At 34.7% G+C, this 13,301-nt stretch overlaps 2 protein-coding genes across 2 annotated transcripts; one reads left to right on the top strand and one right to left on the bottom strand.

Moving 5' to 3' along the window:
* Nucleotides 1–2,278: 2,278 nt before the first annotated feature.
* On the top strand, nt 2,279–6,957 carry LOC117913579 (glutaredoxin-C3). The gene is made up of 4 exons (XM_034828581.1): nt 2,279–2,475; nt 3,477–3,550; nt 3,642–3,740; nt 6,679–6,957. The coding sequence occupies exons 1-4, from the start codon at nt 2,318–2,320 to the stop codon at nt 6,732–6,734; spliced, it is 387 nt and encodes a 128-aa protein (XP_034684472.1). The 5' UTR covers nt 2,279–2,317; the 3' UTR covers nt 6,735–6,957.
* A 278-nt stretch (nt 6,958–7,235) lies between these two features.
* On the bottom strand, nt 7,236–11,206 carry LOC117913577 (probable methyltransferase PMT27). Its single transcript, XM_034828580.1, has 8 exons — nt 9,517–11,206; nt 9,273–9,422; nt 8,857–9,127; nt 8,650–8,760; nt 8,388–8,562; nt 8,028–8,300; nt 7,743–7,937; nt 7,236–7,653 (listed from the first exon to the last, which is right to left on the bottom strand). The coding sequence occupies exons 1-8, from the start codon at nt 10,945–10,947 to the stop codon at nt 7,437–7,439; spliced, it is 2,823 nt and encodes a 940-aa protein (XP_034684471.1). The 5' UTR covers nt 10,948–11,206; the 3' UTR covers nt 7,236–7,436.
* Nucleotides 11,207–13,301: the final 2,095 nt, after the last annotated feature.

The raw sequence follows: 13,301 nt of genomic DNA, 5'->3' as shown, positions 1-13,301 counted from the left end.
TCTTACAAAGTTCGTACCCTGTCTTAGAAAGTTCATACATTCTCTTAAAAAGTTCGCACTCTGTCTTACAAAGTTCATACTTTCTCTTAAAAAGTTCGTACCATGTCTTACAAAATTCATACCCTTTTTTACAAAGTTCGTACCCAATCTAAGAAAGTTTGTACCATCTCTTAGAAAGTTCGTACACTGTCTTAGAAAGTTTGTATAATCTCTTAGAAAATTCGTACCCTCTCTTAGAAAGTTCGTACCATCTCTTAGAAAGTCCGTACCATCTTTTACAAAGTTCGTACCCTCTTTTATAATGTTCGTACCCTCTCTTAGAAAGTTCGTATCCTCTCTTACAAAATATTCATGACAATTTCATAATAAATGACTAAATGCTCTCAATTTGATTAATAATAACTCAGAAAAATAAAAATAAAAAATCTAGATGTTATAAATCATTACATATTTAAATGTCATTTAACATGACATTTCTAGCTACAATAGTTATCTGTAGATGAAAAAAAAAAAAATCAAATGTTACCTTTTAACACTTGTAATCACTTGACATCCTTCGTATAATGTCTTCTTCAAGACATATAAAGCTTCATCTTCAAATTTAATCTATGAACAAAAAAAAAATTATATAAAAATATTAATAGCAATTTGATAACAAAATTTTATAATAAACTCATAAAAAATTCCAAAATCGTTATTTAACATCACATTTCTTCCTACAACAATTATATTTGGATAAAAAAATATCAAATATTACATTTGACACTTGTAATCACTTGAAATCCTTCACGTTCTTCATATAATACAAATTTTAAATTTGATTCATCAAAATACATCTTACATATTTTGTAATTTGGTAGTTGAAATTATTTAATTTTCATATTAAATTACTATCCCTTTTTTTATATATGAATAATGAGAGTATAAGAGTAGTTGGTAGGATTTTCTTTTTTTAGATAGAGTTGGGTAATGCATTAAATAACAAATTATATTTGATATATAATAATAAATTATAAAAAATTGTAATATTAAGATATATATGAAATGCATGTGATTATTTCTCACCAACAAACCATCTTTACCGGTTTGATAAGTTTTTATAAATTTTTTAATGATATGTACTTTACATATGTCATTTTATTATTGGGATCAAATGTGGGTAGGTACCCCCAAAATGAAAAGTGGGTACCAAAGAACAACCCATCTATTATATTTTCATTCGTATTTTTTTAAATTTTAGATTTTCAGTTTTTTTTTTTAATCTTAAAATATTCTATGGCGCGGTTAAACAAACATCAAAGAGGCCCAATGTGTTAAAGTGTGGTTGCATTGTAGATTGGGTCGTCGGCCCATGGGCTCTTGGAGATAAAGGAGCGAACCGTGCTGGGCCTAAAGAAACAGCCTACACGGCCCGCTGTGCCCACTGTGTCGGCTCACTTGACCCTTTTAAATTTCACTTTTTATTTTTTATTACATGTCAAATATGTATAATACCCCTCTTAATATCTATATAACTAATTTTAGGGGTAAAAAAGTAAATTAATAATTATTTTTAATTTTTATGTCAAATGTCAATATTATCCCTCTCAACAACTATATAACGACAAAGGCCAAGTATAATCATTAGAGGTGTTTAAAGTAACAAAAAGAAATTTTATTTAATAATGAAAAAAACTTAAGAAAAAATGACTTAAAAATTAAATTAAAATTTTTAACAAAGTGGGTGGCCCATGGGCCATGGCCCGTCGGCACAGCCAGGCCTGACATGATTAGCTCGCAGACTTATGGGTCGTGTTGAGCCATCTCTTTTCCTTGCATGGGCCGCCCCGATCTGACATGCTTTTTAAGTGGGCCATGCTAGCCCAACACGTTGGCCTGTAATGACCCAGTCAATATCAGACCATGCTGGCCCGACACAACCCATTGAACACCTCTACGGGAAAATTTACCTCATTTTATATAAAATTAATTGATTAAAAAGGAAAAAATTAAAACTATATGTAAATGCTTGAAATAATTAAGATATTTATATCAAAAATTAATTATTTTAAAAAATATATATAAAAAAGGTTAAATCCTCTTACCGGTGAATTTAAATAAATATCTTTAATTTTTTTTGTTAGAATAAGAAAAGAAAAAAGAAAAAAAGAAAAAAAATGAGGATTAGATTTTTAAAATTGAATTTTCGATGGTACCTTTAGGAAAAAAAAAAGATGTAGGTCCGATACCCTTTTGTTAATCATATAGCCCTTTTAAATATGTCTTTAAAAAACCGCTCTTTTTGAGAAATTCCCAAACTTGAGAGAGAGAAAAGACGATGAAGGCCCGGCATCACAGTGTGGTTCTTGTGATACTGCTGGGTGTTTTGGTGGCAAATGCTCCGGGTCAAACCCTAGCTTCCAATTCAGTTCCAGCCTTCGTGCAAAACACAATCTACGCCAACAAGATTGCCATTTTCTCCAAATCCTATTGCCCGTAAGACTCCTCTGTTCCCTATTACCTATCATCTGTGTTTCAGAATCTTGGGCGCAATTAATGCTATTAAAAATCTAAATCATATCATTTAGACCATTCATTTCTAATTGATTTCTTGTTTAAACGAGTGTTTGATGATTTCCCCCTTTTTCTTTGATGGTTGCGGGGAAAACTGAGGTGGTTTTCGTTTTGGTTTTATGTTTCCTTAACCTAAATTGTACATGAACTAGAGAAATCATAGCTGGAGGTATTGATTTTTGGCCCGGCAATGATAGAATGATCCGATACGATGATAATATAAAGGAATATTGAACAAGAGAACCAATTCTCTACTACACTTGCTAAAAATCATCTTTTGGTCCTACAACTAGTTTAGAATTTAAGCTCATATTTAGTAGCTTCCTGAGGAAAATGCTACGTTTAAACCTGGCTGGGTATCGGTTTTTTATGCACAAGATGACCATTCAGCAACCCTAGTTGTTTTCTGCCTGCCTTCAATGACAGAGTAAACTGGTAGATGCTTGCTTGGAATGGCTGAAGGTCTGGAATTCCTTGCCTTGATTATTGGACTGCCTGAAAAGATCACTGGGACTCTGGACATTACTTTGAACTAGAATACATGCACAGTTGTGTGAAGTATTCATTGATGTTAACTGCCCTGGGTTATTACCCTTATACCATGTTTAGCCTGTAACTGATAAGGATTGTACAATCAGATTCACTTCAGTAACACAGTGTTAAGTATTATTTCTATTCCTGTACCTGTGAGCTGAATTCAAATTGATTGAACATGGGTAGAGACTCAGAGAAGATCCTGATCTTATCTTAGAAACAATTAAGTGAAGTGTATATGCTTGTGTGTACTGAAGACACACAAGAGCATTTTGTCTCCACATCACAACCAACTTCATGAAATCACAAGCTGGACATTGTTGTGACATCTCTTTCTCTCAAATTACTATTTGACTATGGTATTGTTTGTTGTTTTTCTTGGAGGGTAGGTATTGCTTGCGGGCAAAGCGCATCTTTAGCGAACTGCATGAGGAACCTTTTGTTGTGGAGCTTGATCTTAGAGGTATTTATTAGCTACAATTGTTCGTATTTGCATTGACTTTTATTAATATGTACAAGTGATTTGGAATGGATCTGTTGTCATGAATGTTCAGATGATGGGACTCAAATTCAGAATGTCCTTCTAGATTTGGTGGGTCGAAGCACTGTTCCACAAATATTTGTGAATGGCAAGCATATTGGTGGCTCTGATGGTTAGTCCTCAGCACTCATATTTCATGTTTAACCTCCCTAAGCCTCTAAAATTAGTGTTAATATGCTTTTGAGGCTTAACCCATGTGAGGCACAAGAAAAGGCCTCAGGGGTTCACAGCCAAGGTATAAGGGTCACAATAGACATACACTTCTAACCTTGAGACTTGCATTACAATGTGAATCATCGACCCAACATGTCAACCAAACAAAATTTGTGATGAAATTGATGGATGAAGATGGATCACACATGCATGGATGTTTTTCTTTTGTTGCTCTATAGGTATTGAATTTCTAAAACTTTACATGGTTCCTTTCGGTTGTCTAGGCTATATTGGCTAATAAATGCTTATAAATGCATAATTGACCAAAAATAAGGTTGATGCTTAAACTTGCATTTAAACTCGATAAGATACAAAATATATGTGTTTTACCATTTAAGTTGTTTGTTACTAGTTATGCGGGTGCCTTTTAAGTTGCTTATTCCAAATTCGGTGTAAGTTTCCATTTTTTCTTTATGAAGCCCATACTTGAAATTTTGTATTGAATATTATTTTTTAAAAAAACAAAACAAAACCGACTATTCAGTTTCATTGAGATGTAATATCTCAACTTAGTTTCATAATCTTCATTACAATTTCAATTTATAATGCTGGGTTTCGGTTATGCAGGTGCCATTTAAGTTGCTTATTTCAGATTTAGACATTTTTTTTTTTGAATAAAAATATAAATAAGTTTTTTTGCATGAATTAAATAGGACTAATGAGGACCATCACTCTATAATGACAAATATACAAGAGCAAAATCTATTCTTAGCTGGTGTGTTTACCTCTTCATTTCTCTCTTCCCTTTTCCAATGTGCAATTTGTAGACTATTCTATGAGGTAACATGCAAAGAGAGCAAGAATGCATCCTACTTGTGTACTTATAATATTCTTGTTCCAGTGCACACCACAATAGCAAATAAAAAAATAAAAAAATAAACAAAACTAACATAAGAAATAATAAAAATTCAGGGCAAATAAGAAAAAGAACAAGACTAACACAAGAAACAAGAAAATGTTAGGTTTGATGATCATACGCTCTTCAGTCACATTAAAAACGGTGGCAAATGTGTTCTTTTCTTTTCCAGTTTGCAATAATAGCAAATAAGAAAAGAATAAGACCAATAAAAAGAAATAAAAAAATTCAAGGTTGATGGTCATGCCCCTTTTGCAATGCTCTAAAAATCAATACCATATATATATATATATATATATATATTTTCTTGGCTCCTTACATCAAGATGTGAATCACAACAAGACCCACAGCTGAAATAGAAACAAGGGTACTTATGTAGTATTTTATCACATCATACTTTGCAGCTTCTAATTGAGCCCTTATCACAGCAGTGACTTTGTCAATTTCATACTTGTGTTACAATGCATGTCATTGTCCTATGAAGAAGTATAAAAAATATATATCCTTACATCATATGAGGAAAAAATTGTTGTAAAGTATTTCTGTGAAACCAGACCTTAGTTCATTTTCAGGGACATCATTTTTCTCTCTTGCAACATGAAACCGAGAAACTTCGAAGTGATATAGAAAAAATTCGTAGTGAACTAAGGTCTGGTTTCATAGAGGTACTTTGCAACAATTTTTTCCTCATATGACGTAAGGATATATATTTTTTATACTTCTTCATAGGACAATGACATGCATTGTAACACAGGTATGAAATTGACAAAGTCACTGTTGTGATAAGGGCTCAGTTAGTTAGAAGCTACAAAGTATGATGTGATAAAATACTACATAGGTACCCTTGTTTCTATTTCAACTGTGGGTCTTGCTGTGATTCACATCTTGATATAAGGAGTTTAGTGAATTATGCCATTTAAAATATATATATATATATATATGGTATTGATTTTTTAGGGCATTGCAAAAGGGCCATGACCATCAACCTTGAATTTTTTTATTTCTTTTTATTAGTCTTGTTCTTTTCTTATTTGCTATTATTGCAAACTGGAAAAGAAAAAAACACATTTGCCACCGTTTTTAATGTGACTAAAGGGTGTATGATCATCAAACCTAACATTTTCTTGTTTCTTGTGTTAGTCTTGTTCTTTTTCTTATTTGCCCTGAATTTTTATTATTTCTTATGTTAGTTTTGTTTTTTTTTTCTTATTTGCTATTATGGTTTGCACTGGAACAAAAATATTATAAGTACACAAGTAGGATGCATTCTTGCTCTCTTTGCATGTTACCTCATAAAATAGTCTACAAATTGCACATTGGAAAAGGGAAGAGAGAAATGAAGAGGTAAACACACCAGCTAAGAATAGATTTTGCTCTTGTATATTTGTCATTATAGAGTGATGGTCCTCATTAGTCCTATTTAATTCATGCAAAAAAACTTATTTATATTTTTATTCAAAAAAAAAAATGTCTGAATCTGAAATAAGCAACTTAAATAGCACCTGCATAACCGGAACCCAACATTATAAATTGAAATTGTAATGAAGATTATGAAACTAAGTTGAGATATTACATCTCAATGAAACTGAATAATCGGTTTTGTTTTGTTTTTTTTTTTAAATAATATTCAATATAGAATTTCAAGTATGGGCTTCAGAAAGAAAAAATGGAAACTTACACTGAATTTGGAATAAACAACTTTAAAGGCACTTGCATAACTGGGAACAAACAACTTAAATGGTATTAAGTTGAGATATTACAATTGCATTTAATTTTTTTTTTCTTCCTATATTTTACAATTTAATTTTGTAAATTCTCACTAATTTATGATACTTAATCCTTATTATCCTTCACCAGGACTGCTTTGCCTCTTTCATCTTTTAAAATTTAAGATGAAACTTACCATTCATTCAATACTCTTTCTTCATTGTTTTTAAGGTGTTTTAACCATTCCTTTTTTTTTTTTGTGGGTGTAATTCAGACCTCAGAAATGCAGTCCTGAGCGGTCAGCTGCAGAAACAACTCAGTACAAGTTGATGAAATAACAAGGGGAAGCACGAGAATTTTAGATGAAGCTTCCATATAGTGATCGTGGAAGCTTTGTGGAGCTTGAAGGTAACTTCTGAGGATTGTGAAATTTGAACCAGATTCTATTGCAACATTTTGTATTTGGGGTTCTCAGATAACAACTCATGTTGATGTAATGTTGACTTTGCTCCATCCAATGGAAAAACTTGTTATATTTATAGCTTTTGCTGCAGAGCAGTTGTCAGTTTGAACCTAGGAAGATTTCTTTTGCATCTAAAAAATGCTGGGGTTGCAAAGATAGGGTTGCATTGCACCTAGCTTTATGTTTTGTAGTCAATGTCAAGCAAGGCTTCTTGATTTTGCACCCACTTGGTGGTAGAGAATGGAGATGGATATCATGGTGTAGAATGTAGAACCAGCAATCAGAAATAAACAACCCATGGAATGAACTAACACTTTAACACCCTACATAACCCTAGGGTTGAGAAAATTCTGCAAACTGGCCAGTCATGAACAATACTTTGCATTGCTTACATATAGTATCACAGTTTTACATGCAACTGACAATGGTCAGTAACAAATACAATTTACTTGCTGCATATTATAACAATAATATTACAATCCAAAGTAAAGCATTGGTACAGAGTTGTCAAAATGTCAAGAATGTCTGCCTGTAAACTATGCTAGAGCTCCATAGAAGTGGTAAATGCTTCAGGAAGAAGCCACATATGTGTCTGGCCGCCAAAAGGATTTCTGTGCGCTGAGTATTCCTTCTTGGTCTTTGGAGAAGGCTAGATGGACCTCCCAATGCAGAGATTTCAACAGGTTCTCCACTTCCCCAATTGCGCTGGACTCATCTCTCACAATCAATTTACCTCCAGGTCTCACTATTCTATCGATCTCTGCCATCAACGGAGCAATTTTGCACCTGCAAAAACCGGTTTAAGCTAAGATGGTAATGTGCTATGTTGAGATTCTCTCTTTTTAAGAGAGAAAAACCAGGAAGATATATCCCACCTCTTTTTCAGCTTTGAGAAAAGATGATCAGCATGCAGCAGATCATAGGTTCGAGGATATGTGCTGAAGGATTCGCACCAGTCATGATATATTCCAAAGAGACCCCGCTCGTAGATTATGGGAAGTGTATCTGGAGAATCTATGTTCACCACATTTAAGACCCACACCTTGAGGTCCTTCAGTGCCGCTGCAAACCTGTACACAGGTATCACTTCTCAGTTGTATATACATTTGTGCAGGATTGCTTTCTATCACAGAGCAAAATGCCCTTTTAATGAACTTTACCCTCCATAAACGGCTCTCATGTCCATGACGTTTCTGACGTTGGACCAGCTGATGCCCAGTCCATTAAGATAAGACTTGTTCACCACTCGCTTCCAGTGTTCATAGTCCGATGCGAAATCATCAGGAGCTGGCCTTCCATATATTCCCATCTGCGCTTTGTTTAACCAGTATGGACTTACCTGCAGTCTACGCGGCCATTCCTCAGGCCACCGTGTTCCTCTCTCCGCTCCATCAACTGGTGCCCGATGCATGCATGCCTGCAGAGGCACATACCTGAAAATATGACACCAGAAAATGAAGTCACCGATCCTATTACCAGTTGAGATGTGGAAAGGTTCTTGTTACCAAATGGAACTGTACCAGGCTGCATTTGGATCATCATCGGTTTTACACATTGGAGGACGCTTGTGCTTTCTTTGGTCATAACAATCATTGGAGGTAGGTTTGCGATAGATGGCAGCACCTATAGAATTCAATTTATCCCTGTTGATGCTCACAAGCTCCCAACACATGGACACTGTGAGTGCTGACATCTCTAGAAAAAAAAAAAATTGAAATATACAGTCAGCTTTTTGTAATTTGAGCTGAAATGAGTTTCTAAGAAGAAATAATCATATCCTACCTTTCCATATCTCAACATCTTCTTTAAGCTTTTGGTATACAGGGGTGGCTGACCATACAAAATAACCTCCAGGACGCAGAACCCGGTTCAGTTCCAAGAGAAGAGTACCACCTTCATGGAGGTTCAATTAAATTTGTTAACAACAATGGCCAACAGAAAAAAGCTAGAAATTAAACCATAAAAGTAGTTCAAATGATTAAGCAGAACCTTCTACATGCCATGGAACTCTACAACGCGCACAGTGCACAACATCAAAGACCCTGCTCGGAAATGGCAGGCGCTGAGATCCCATCACGGCAGAGATAGCAGGTATTCCCCTTTCGAGGGCGAATTGAACTTGAGCTTCATGTTCGTCCTTGGGTGCAAAAGACATTGTAAGCACGTCTCTTTCGAAAAGATAGCCGCCAAAGCTGGCAACCCCGCAGCCAACGTCCAATATTACCCGTGTGCGCTTCCCCCATGCAATATCAGGTACCGCCTGCAATCAACAACATGGACATTGATGTTCTTCTATTCGGGAGTCAAAATTAACTGTTGCTAACGAAATTGATGAAGTTCATACAACAGCATAAATAACAAATAATGCCATGAATTGAGGTCAGTGGTGAACGCTGCCACCTTACTTTTTCAATAAAATCAATGTAGTGCATGGCTCCGTGAATGAATTGTGTTCCACCGCCAGGGAAAGTGAGGAACTCCCCAGTCACCTTCACCCAGTTCTGGTGCCCCTTCACCTCTGCCAGAAGGGTGTGAGGAACATTGTGATACCATATCTGCCGGACCAACAGAGTAAAATAGAAAGTTACAAACCCAAGTGAATAGGAGAAATCAATTCATATCCAAGGGCACAAATATCATGGTTCATACCTTATCTCTGCTTTGGGGCCACTCAACTGGCGACTTGTACATCTCCGGCAGTGGCACCAGGCATGTGGGTGGCTCCTCTGGGCAATGCCTCTCACGATGCTCGTAGTGTTTCCTACCATGTAATTTCATTATTGCTTTCTCGTTGTCCAAACAGGGAATATAGTCTGGGCCTGCTGTTTCATTGCAGAGCTGCCAAGTGTAGCCATAGATAGTCCCATCCAGCCCATCCGGCCCATCCTTCCTTCTCTCCTTTTGATTCTCGGATTGATCCGCCTGAGTTGACCAGGACTTCTTTGATTCTTTAGACTCTATAGGGATCCCAGAGCTTTCCCCGCTCTGGAAAGAAATGGTCGAGCTGGAGGAAGGAGCCTTATCTTGAGTTGTTGTCTCCTGTTTGGCTTCTTGGTTGGAATTTCTCTGTTGCTGGTTAGATTCTGATTGGGTTTTTTTATTTTCAATTTGTGCTTTCTTCTCGTCTGTTGTTTGTGAAGATTCTTGGTCCTGTGATGCGAGTTGAGATTGTTGGGATTCTTCATTTTGTTGGGTTTCATGACTTGTTACCTCTTGAATCTCTGGCTGTGATTCCTGCAGCGTTTCATCACTCCCGGTGTCTGAATTTTCCTGTTCTTGTTTCTGTTGATGCTCTTGTTGTTGCTGCTGCTGTAATCGTTGTTGTTGATCTTCCTCTGTAATCTGGTTTTGAGATTCTTGCGAGTTTTCCTGACTATCAGCTTCACGCTTTTCAACTTCTGCCTCGAGCTGATTTTTTTCTTCAGATTTATTCTCGTCAACCCCCTGATTTACATTGCTTTCTTCATCTTTCGTTTGCTGTGTTTCCTCAGCTTCAGAATTTTTCTCAGCGATTCCTTGGGCCAGTTGGTTCTGAGTCAGGGCACTTTCCTCAGACGCCTGATTCTCATATTCTTTCTGCTTCTCTTCCTCTTCAGCAGATTCTTTTCTCTGTATAACAGGTGGGTTCTCTTCAACAACAGTCGCATTCTCCTCCTCATTCTTGTTATCTCCACTAGTTTCCTGCTCAGGTTCTTGTTTTTCATTGTTTTCTTCCCCAGCTTCCACATTGGGGGTTTCCTCGGATTTCAGTTGATCTTCCTGAGACTTGTCATCCTCATCGTTGGTAGCCTGCAAGGGCTTGGTCTCATCGGACTTGATGGCATCATCGGGAAGATCCCCTTCAGTGTCTTCGTATACAGGAGGATCTCTTCTGTCACTAGGCTTAGAAAGGTGGCGTTCACCGGAGGCAGAGAAAGAGGAAGTGGTGGAGGTGCGGGCGGTGGTTTGAGGAGAAATAATGGAATTGGAGGTTAACATCCATAGACCCAAGACACACAAGGCTACAAAAACTACTGTTGTGACCGTTGACGTATAAGAACCAGAGGTCGAACGCTTACTACGTGCCTTGCCTACAGCCATTTTGGTCAGACAGAAAAGGGGGGATTGAGAAATGAGAGAGTTTCAACTTTGAAATGCTTTTGTGAAGGAAAATGAGCAATAAATTGAATTGACGTAGATAAGAAAGAAAACAGGGAGAAGTTTCAGTTGGGTTTGTGGAGGAAAGATGAAATCTAGTTTGGAAGAAATTTTCTTTGTTGGAAAATATCAAAGATCCGAGGGAGTCGGAGAAGGGAATGGGTTACCCAATTTTCTGGCAAAGTGAATGATGCTACATATTTCAAGATTGGTTCATCTTACGTTGACTCAAAGAAATATTGAGAAAGAGAGGCAAGTAGGATGCCATCGAGATCCACATTCCTGTTTCGTTGACTTCAGAAATGTTGGACATTTGTTTCACAATCACCTCAAATGAATAGGTTGAATTTGAATTTGAATTAACGGTAAACCCAATTCAAATTATTTCAACCCACCCACCGAGCTGCCTTCCTTAGACTCATTAACACGAACCCTGACCCGGAGATTTTGGGCGCAGGGTCCAGATACCCAAAACTATTATGTCTCAACCCGTTCTGCTTTTGGGCCAAACACACAGCTTGTAGCCCAACTCAAATCGAGTTCCCACAGTCGATGATTCTAGACCATTCTACGGCGATGATGTGAAGCATTCACGACATCTCAAGTTGGGCTACAAAAGGTTCTCAGTCATAAAAAGGAAACCCAATTAGGAACTGGCTTTGGGGGCCTAAACTGTTTATCATTGGGCTGCAAGTCTCTCACTGCGGCCCAACTCAAACTTAATCTAGCAGTTTTTGTTTTTTTTCCTCTTCCAATTAGTTTCAAATCAGGCTCAAAGTAGTAAAGACATATCTGAACTTGATGAGATTGGTCCAATTGAATCACATCAAGGTGATAGAAACGTAAACAAAGTAATTGAATTTTATATCTATTAAACAAGAAATTAGCTATTAAATTAAGATCATAATAACTTGCCTAATATCAATTGCCTGCATTTATAGTACATTTAACAAAGATTTGACCATCAAATTTCTAAACAATCTATGGGAATAAATGATCAAATTGCATTAAAAAAATCACATCAACATCAATTTAACACCCATTTCACTATTATTTTTTTTTACCAATCAACCTATATTTAATAAATAAAAAAATTTAGATGATAATTCTTTAATTAGAACTTTTACAAATAAAGTCATGATTAATATCGATACATTCGAGATTGTCAAATGTTCGAGAGTTCCTCTATTCAATCATTTTCCTTCTTTTTGTTGTTGGATATTTCACTCGTACACATCTTCTTTTCGTTTTTTGAGCCTCTAGTAAGATACAGACAAAGTTCAAAAATGTCAAATATTTGATCATACATGATTAAGTTACAAAAACTTTGATCTAGTATAGATTTGTAACATCAATTTGTTTAATTCACTTAGGATTATTTGGAAGTGATTTTGATAAAAATGCCTATAAATTGTATTATTTTTTTAGGAAACTTTAAATAAAAGTAATTTTATAGAGAATCAATTTAATTTTTAAACATTAAAAATTTATTTTAATAATATTTTGAGTGATATGTTATATAACAAAAAATATATATATTTCAAACACCTAAATTTTGAAAGAAATATATTTTTAAGCATTAGAAAACACTTTCAATATTCCTAAAATCACTCTAAAATAAAAATCTTAATAACTAAAACATTATGTCAAAATATAATATAATGAAACAACTGCTTCAAAATAGGAACGAAAAGCAAAACTTTTAGTTGGTGGGGTTAGCTATATATGATTTTAAAAAAGTATTGTGGAAAAAAAATATTAAAGAAAATGGTATTATCATATTTAATTTTATTATGAAAAATATTAAAAATTAAATATAATTAAAACTATTTAAAAAGTTATATATTTTTAAATTATTTAATATTTAGAGAGATGAGTTAAATAATTAAAATGAGTTTGAAATGAGATAAAAAATAATTTATAAATTTTAAGGATATGTTTGAGAACTGCTTTTGAGAATAGTTTTATATTCTTTAGAATAAAAAATACAAGAAACATGTTTGACAATAAGAAACTATTTTTTGTTCTTAATCTTAGAACATCTTTTAGATATTTTATGTTGTTTTGACTTGTTTTTTGAGGATTATTATAAGAAATAATTATATAAATATATAAAATGATAAAAAATAAAGCAGTACATATGAAAATTATTTTTGAAATATATTTAAAAATATAAAAATATAAAAAATATTTTAAGTTTTCAAACAAATTTTTGTTCTATAAAAAATCAGAAAACAATTTTTTTTAAAAATTATTTTTGAAAACAATTACTAAATAGACATTATTATTATTATTTT

This window comes from Vitis riparia, chromosome 4 (assembly GCF_004353265.1).
Source record: "Vitis riparia cultivar Riparia Gloire de Montpellier isolate 1030 chromosome 4, EGFV_Vit.rip_1.0, whole genome shotgun sequence".
Taxonomy (NCBI): domain Eukaryota; kingdom Viridiplantae; phylum Streptophyta; class Magnoliopsida; order Vitales; family Vitaceae; genus Vitis; species Vitis riparia.
The sequence above is the reverse complement of the archived record's forward strand: the minus strand, read 5'-3'. Positions and strand labels throughout refer to the sequence as shown.

What these genes read in the sequence shown, in the direction of transcription:
- LOC117913577 (XM_034828580.1), bottom strand. Translation starts at nt 10,947, where the DNA reads ATGGCTGTAGGCAAGGCACGTAGTAAGCGTTCGACCTCTGGTTCTTAT. An exon ending in ATGAGAGCCGTTTATGGAGG is followed by an intron (nt 7,938 to 8,027) that starts GTAAAGTTCATT and finishes ACCTGTGTACAG; the next exon opens with GTTTGCAGCGGCACTGAAGG. An exon ending in TTCTCAAAGCTGAAAAAGAG is followed by an intron (nt 7,654 to 7,742) that starts GTGGGATATATC and finishes CGGTTTTTGCAG; the next exon opens with GTGCAAAATTGCTCCGTTGA.
- LOC117913579 (XM_034828581.1), top strand. Translation starts at nt 2,318, where the DNA reads ATGAAGGCCCGGCATCACAGTGTGGTTCTTGTGATACTGCTGGGTGTT. An exon ending in TTCTCCAAATCCTATTGCCC is followed by an intron (nt 2,476 to 3,476) that starts GTAAGACTCCTC and finishes CTTGGAGGGTAG; the next exon opens with GTATTGCTTGCGGGCAAAGC. An exon ending in TGTGGAGCTTGATCTTAGAG is followed by an intron (nt 3,551 to 3,641) that starts GTATTTATTAGC and finishes ATGAATGTTCAG; the next exon opens with ATGATGGGACTCAAATTCAG.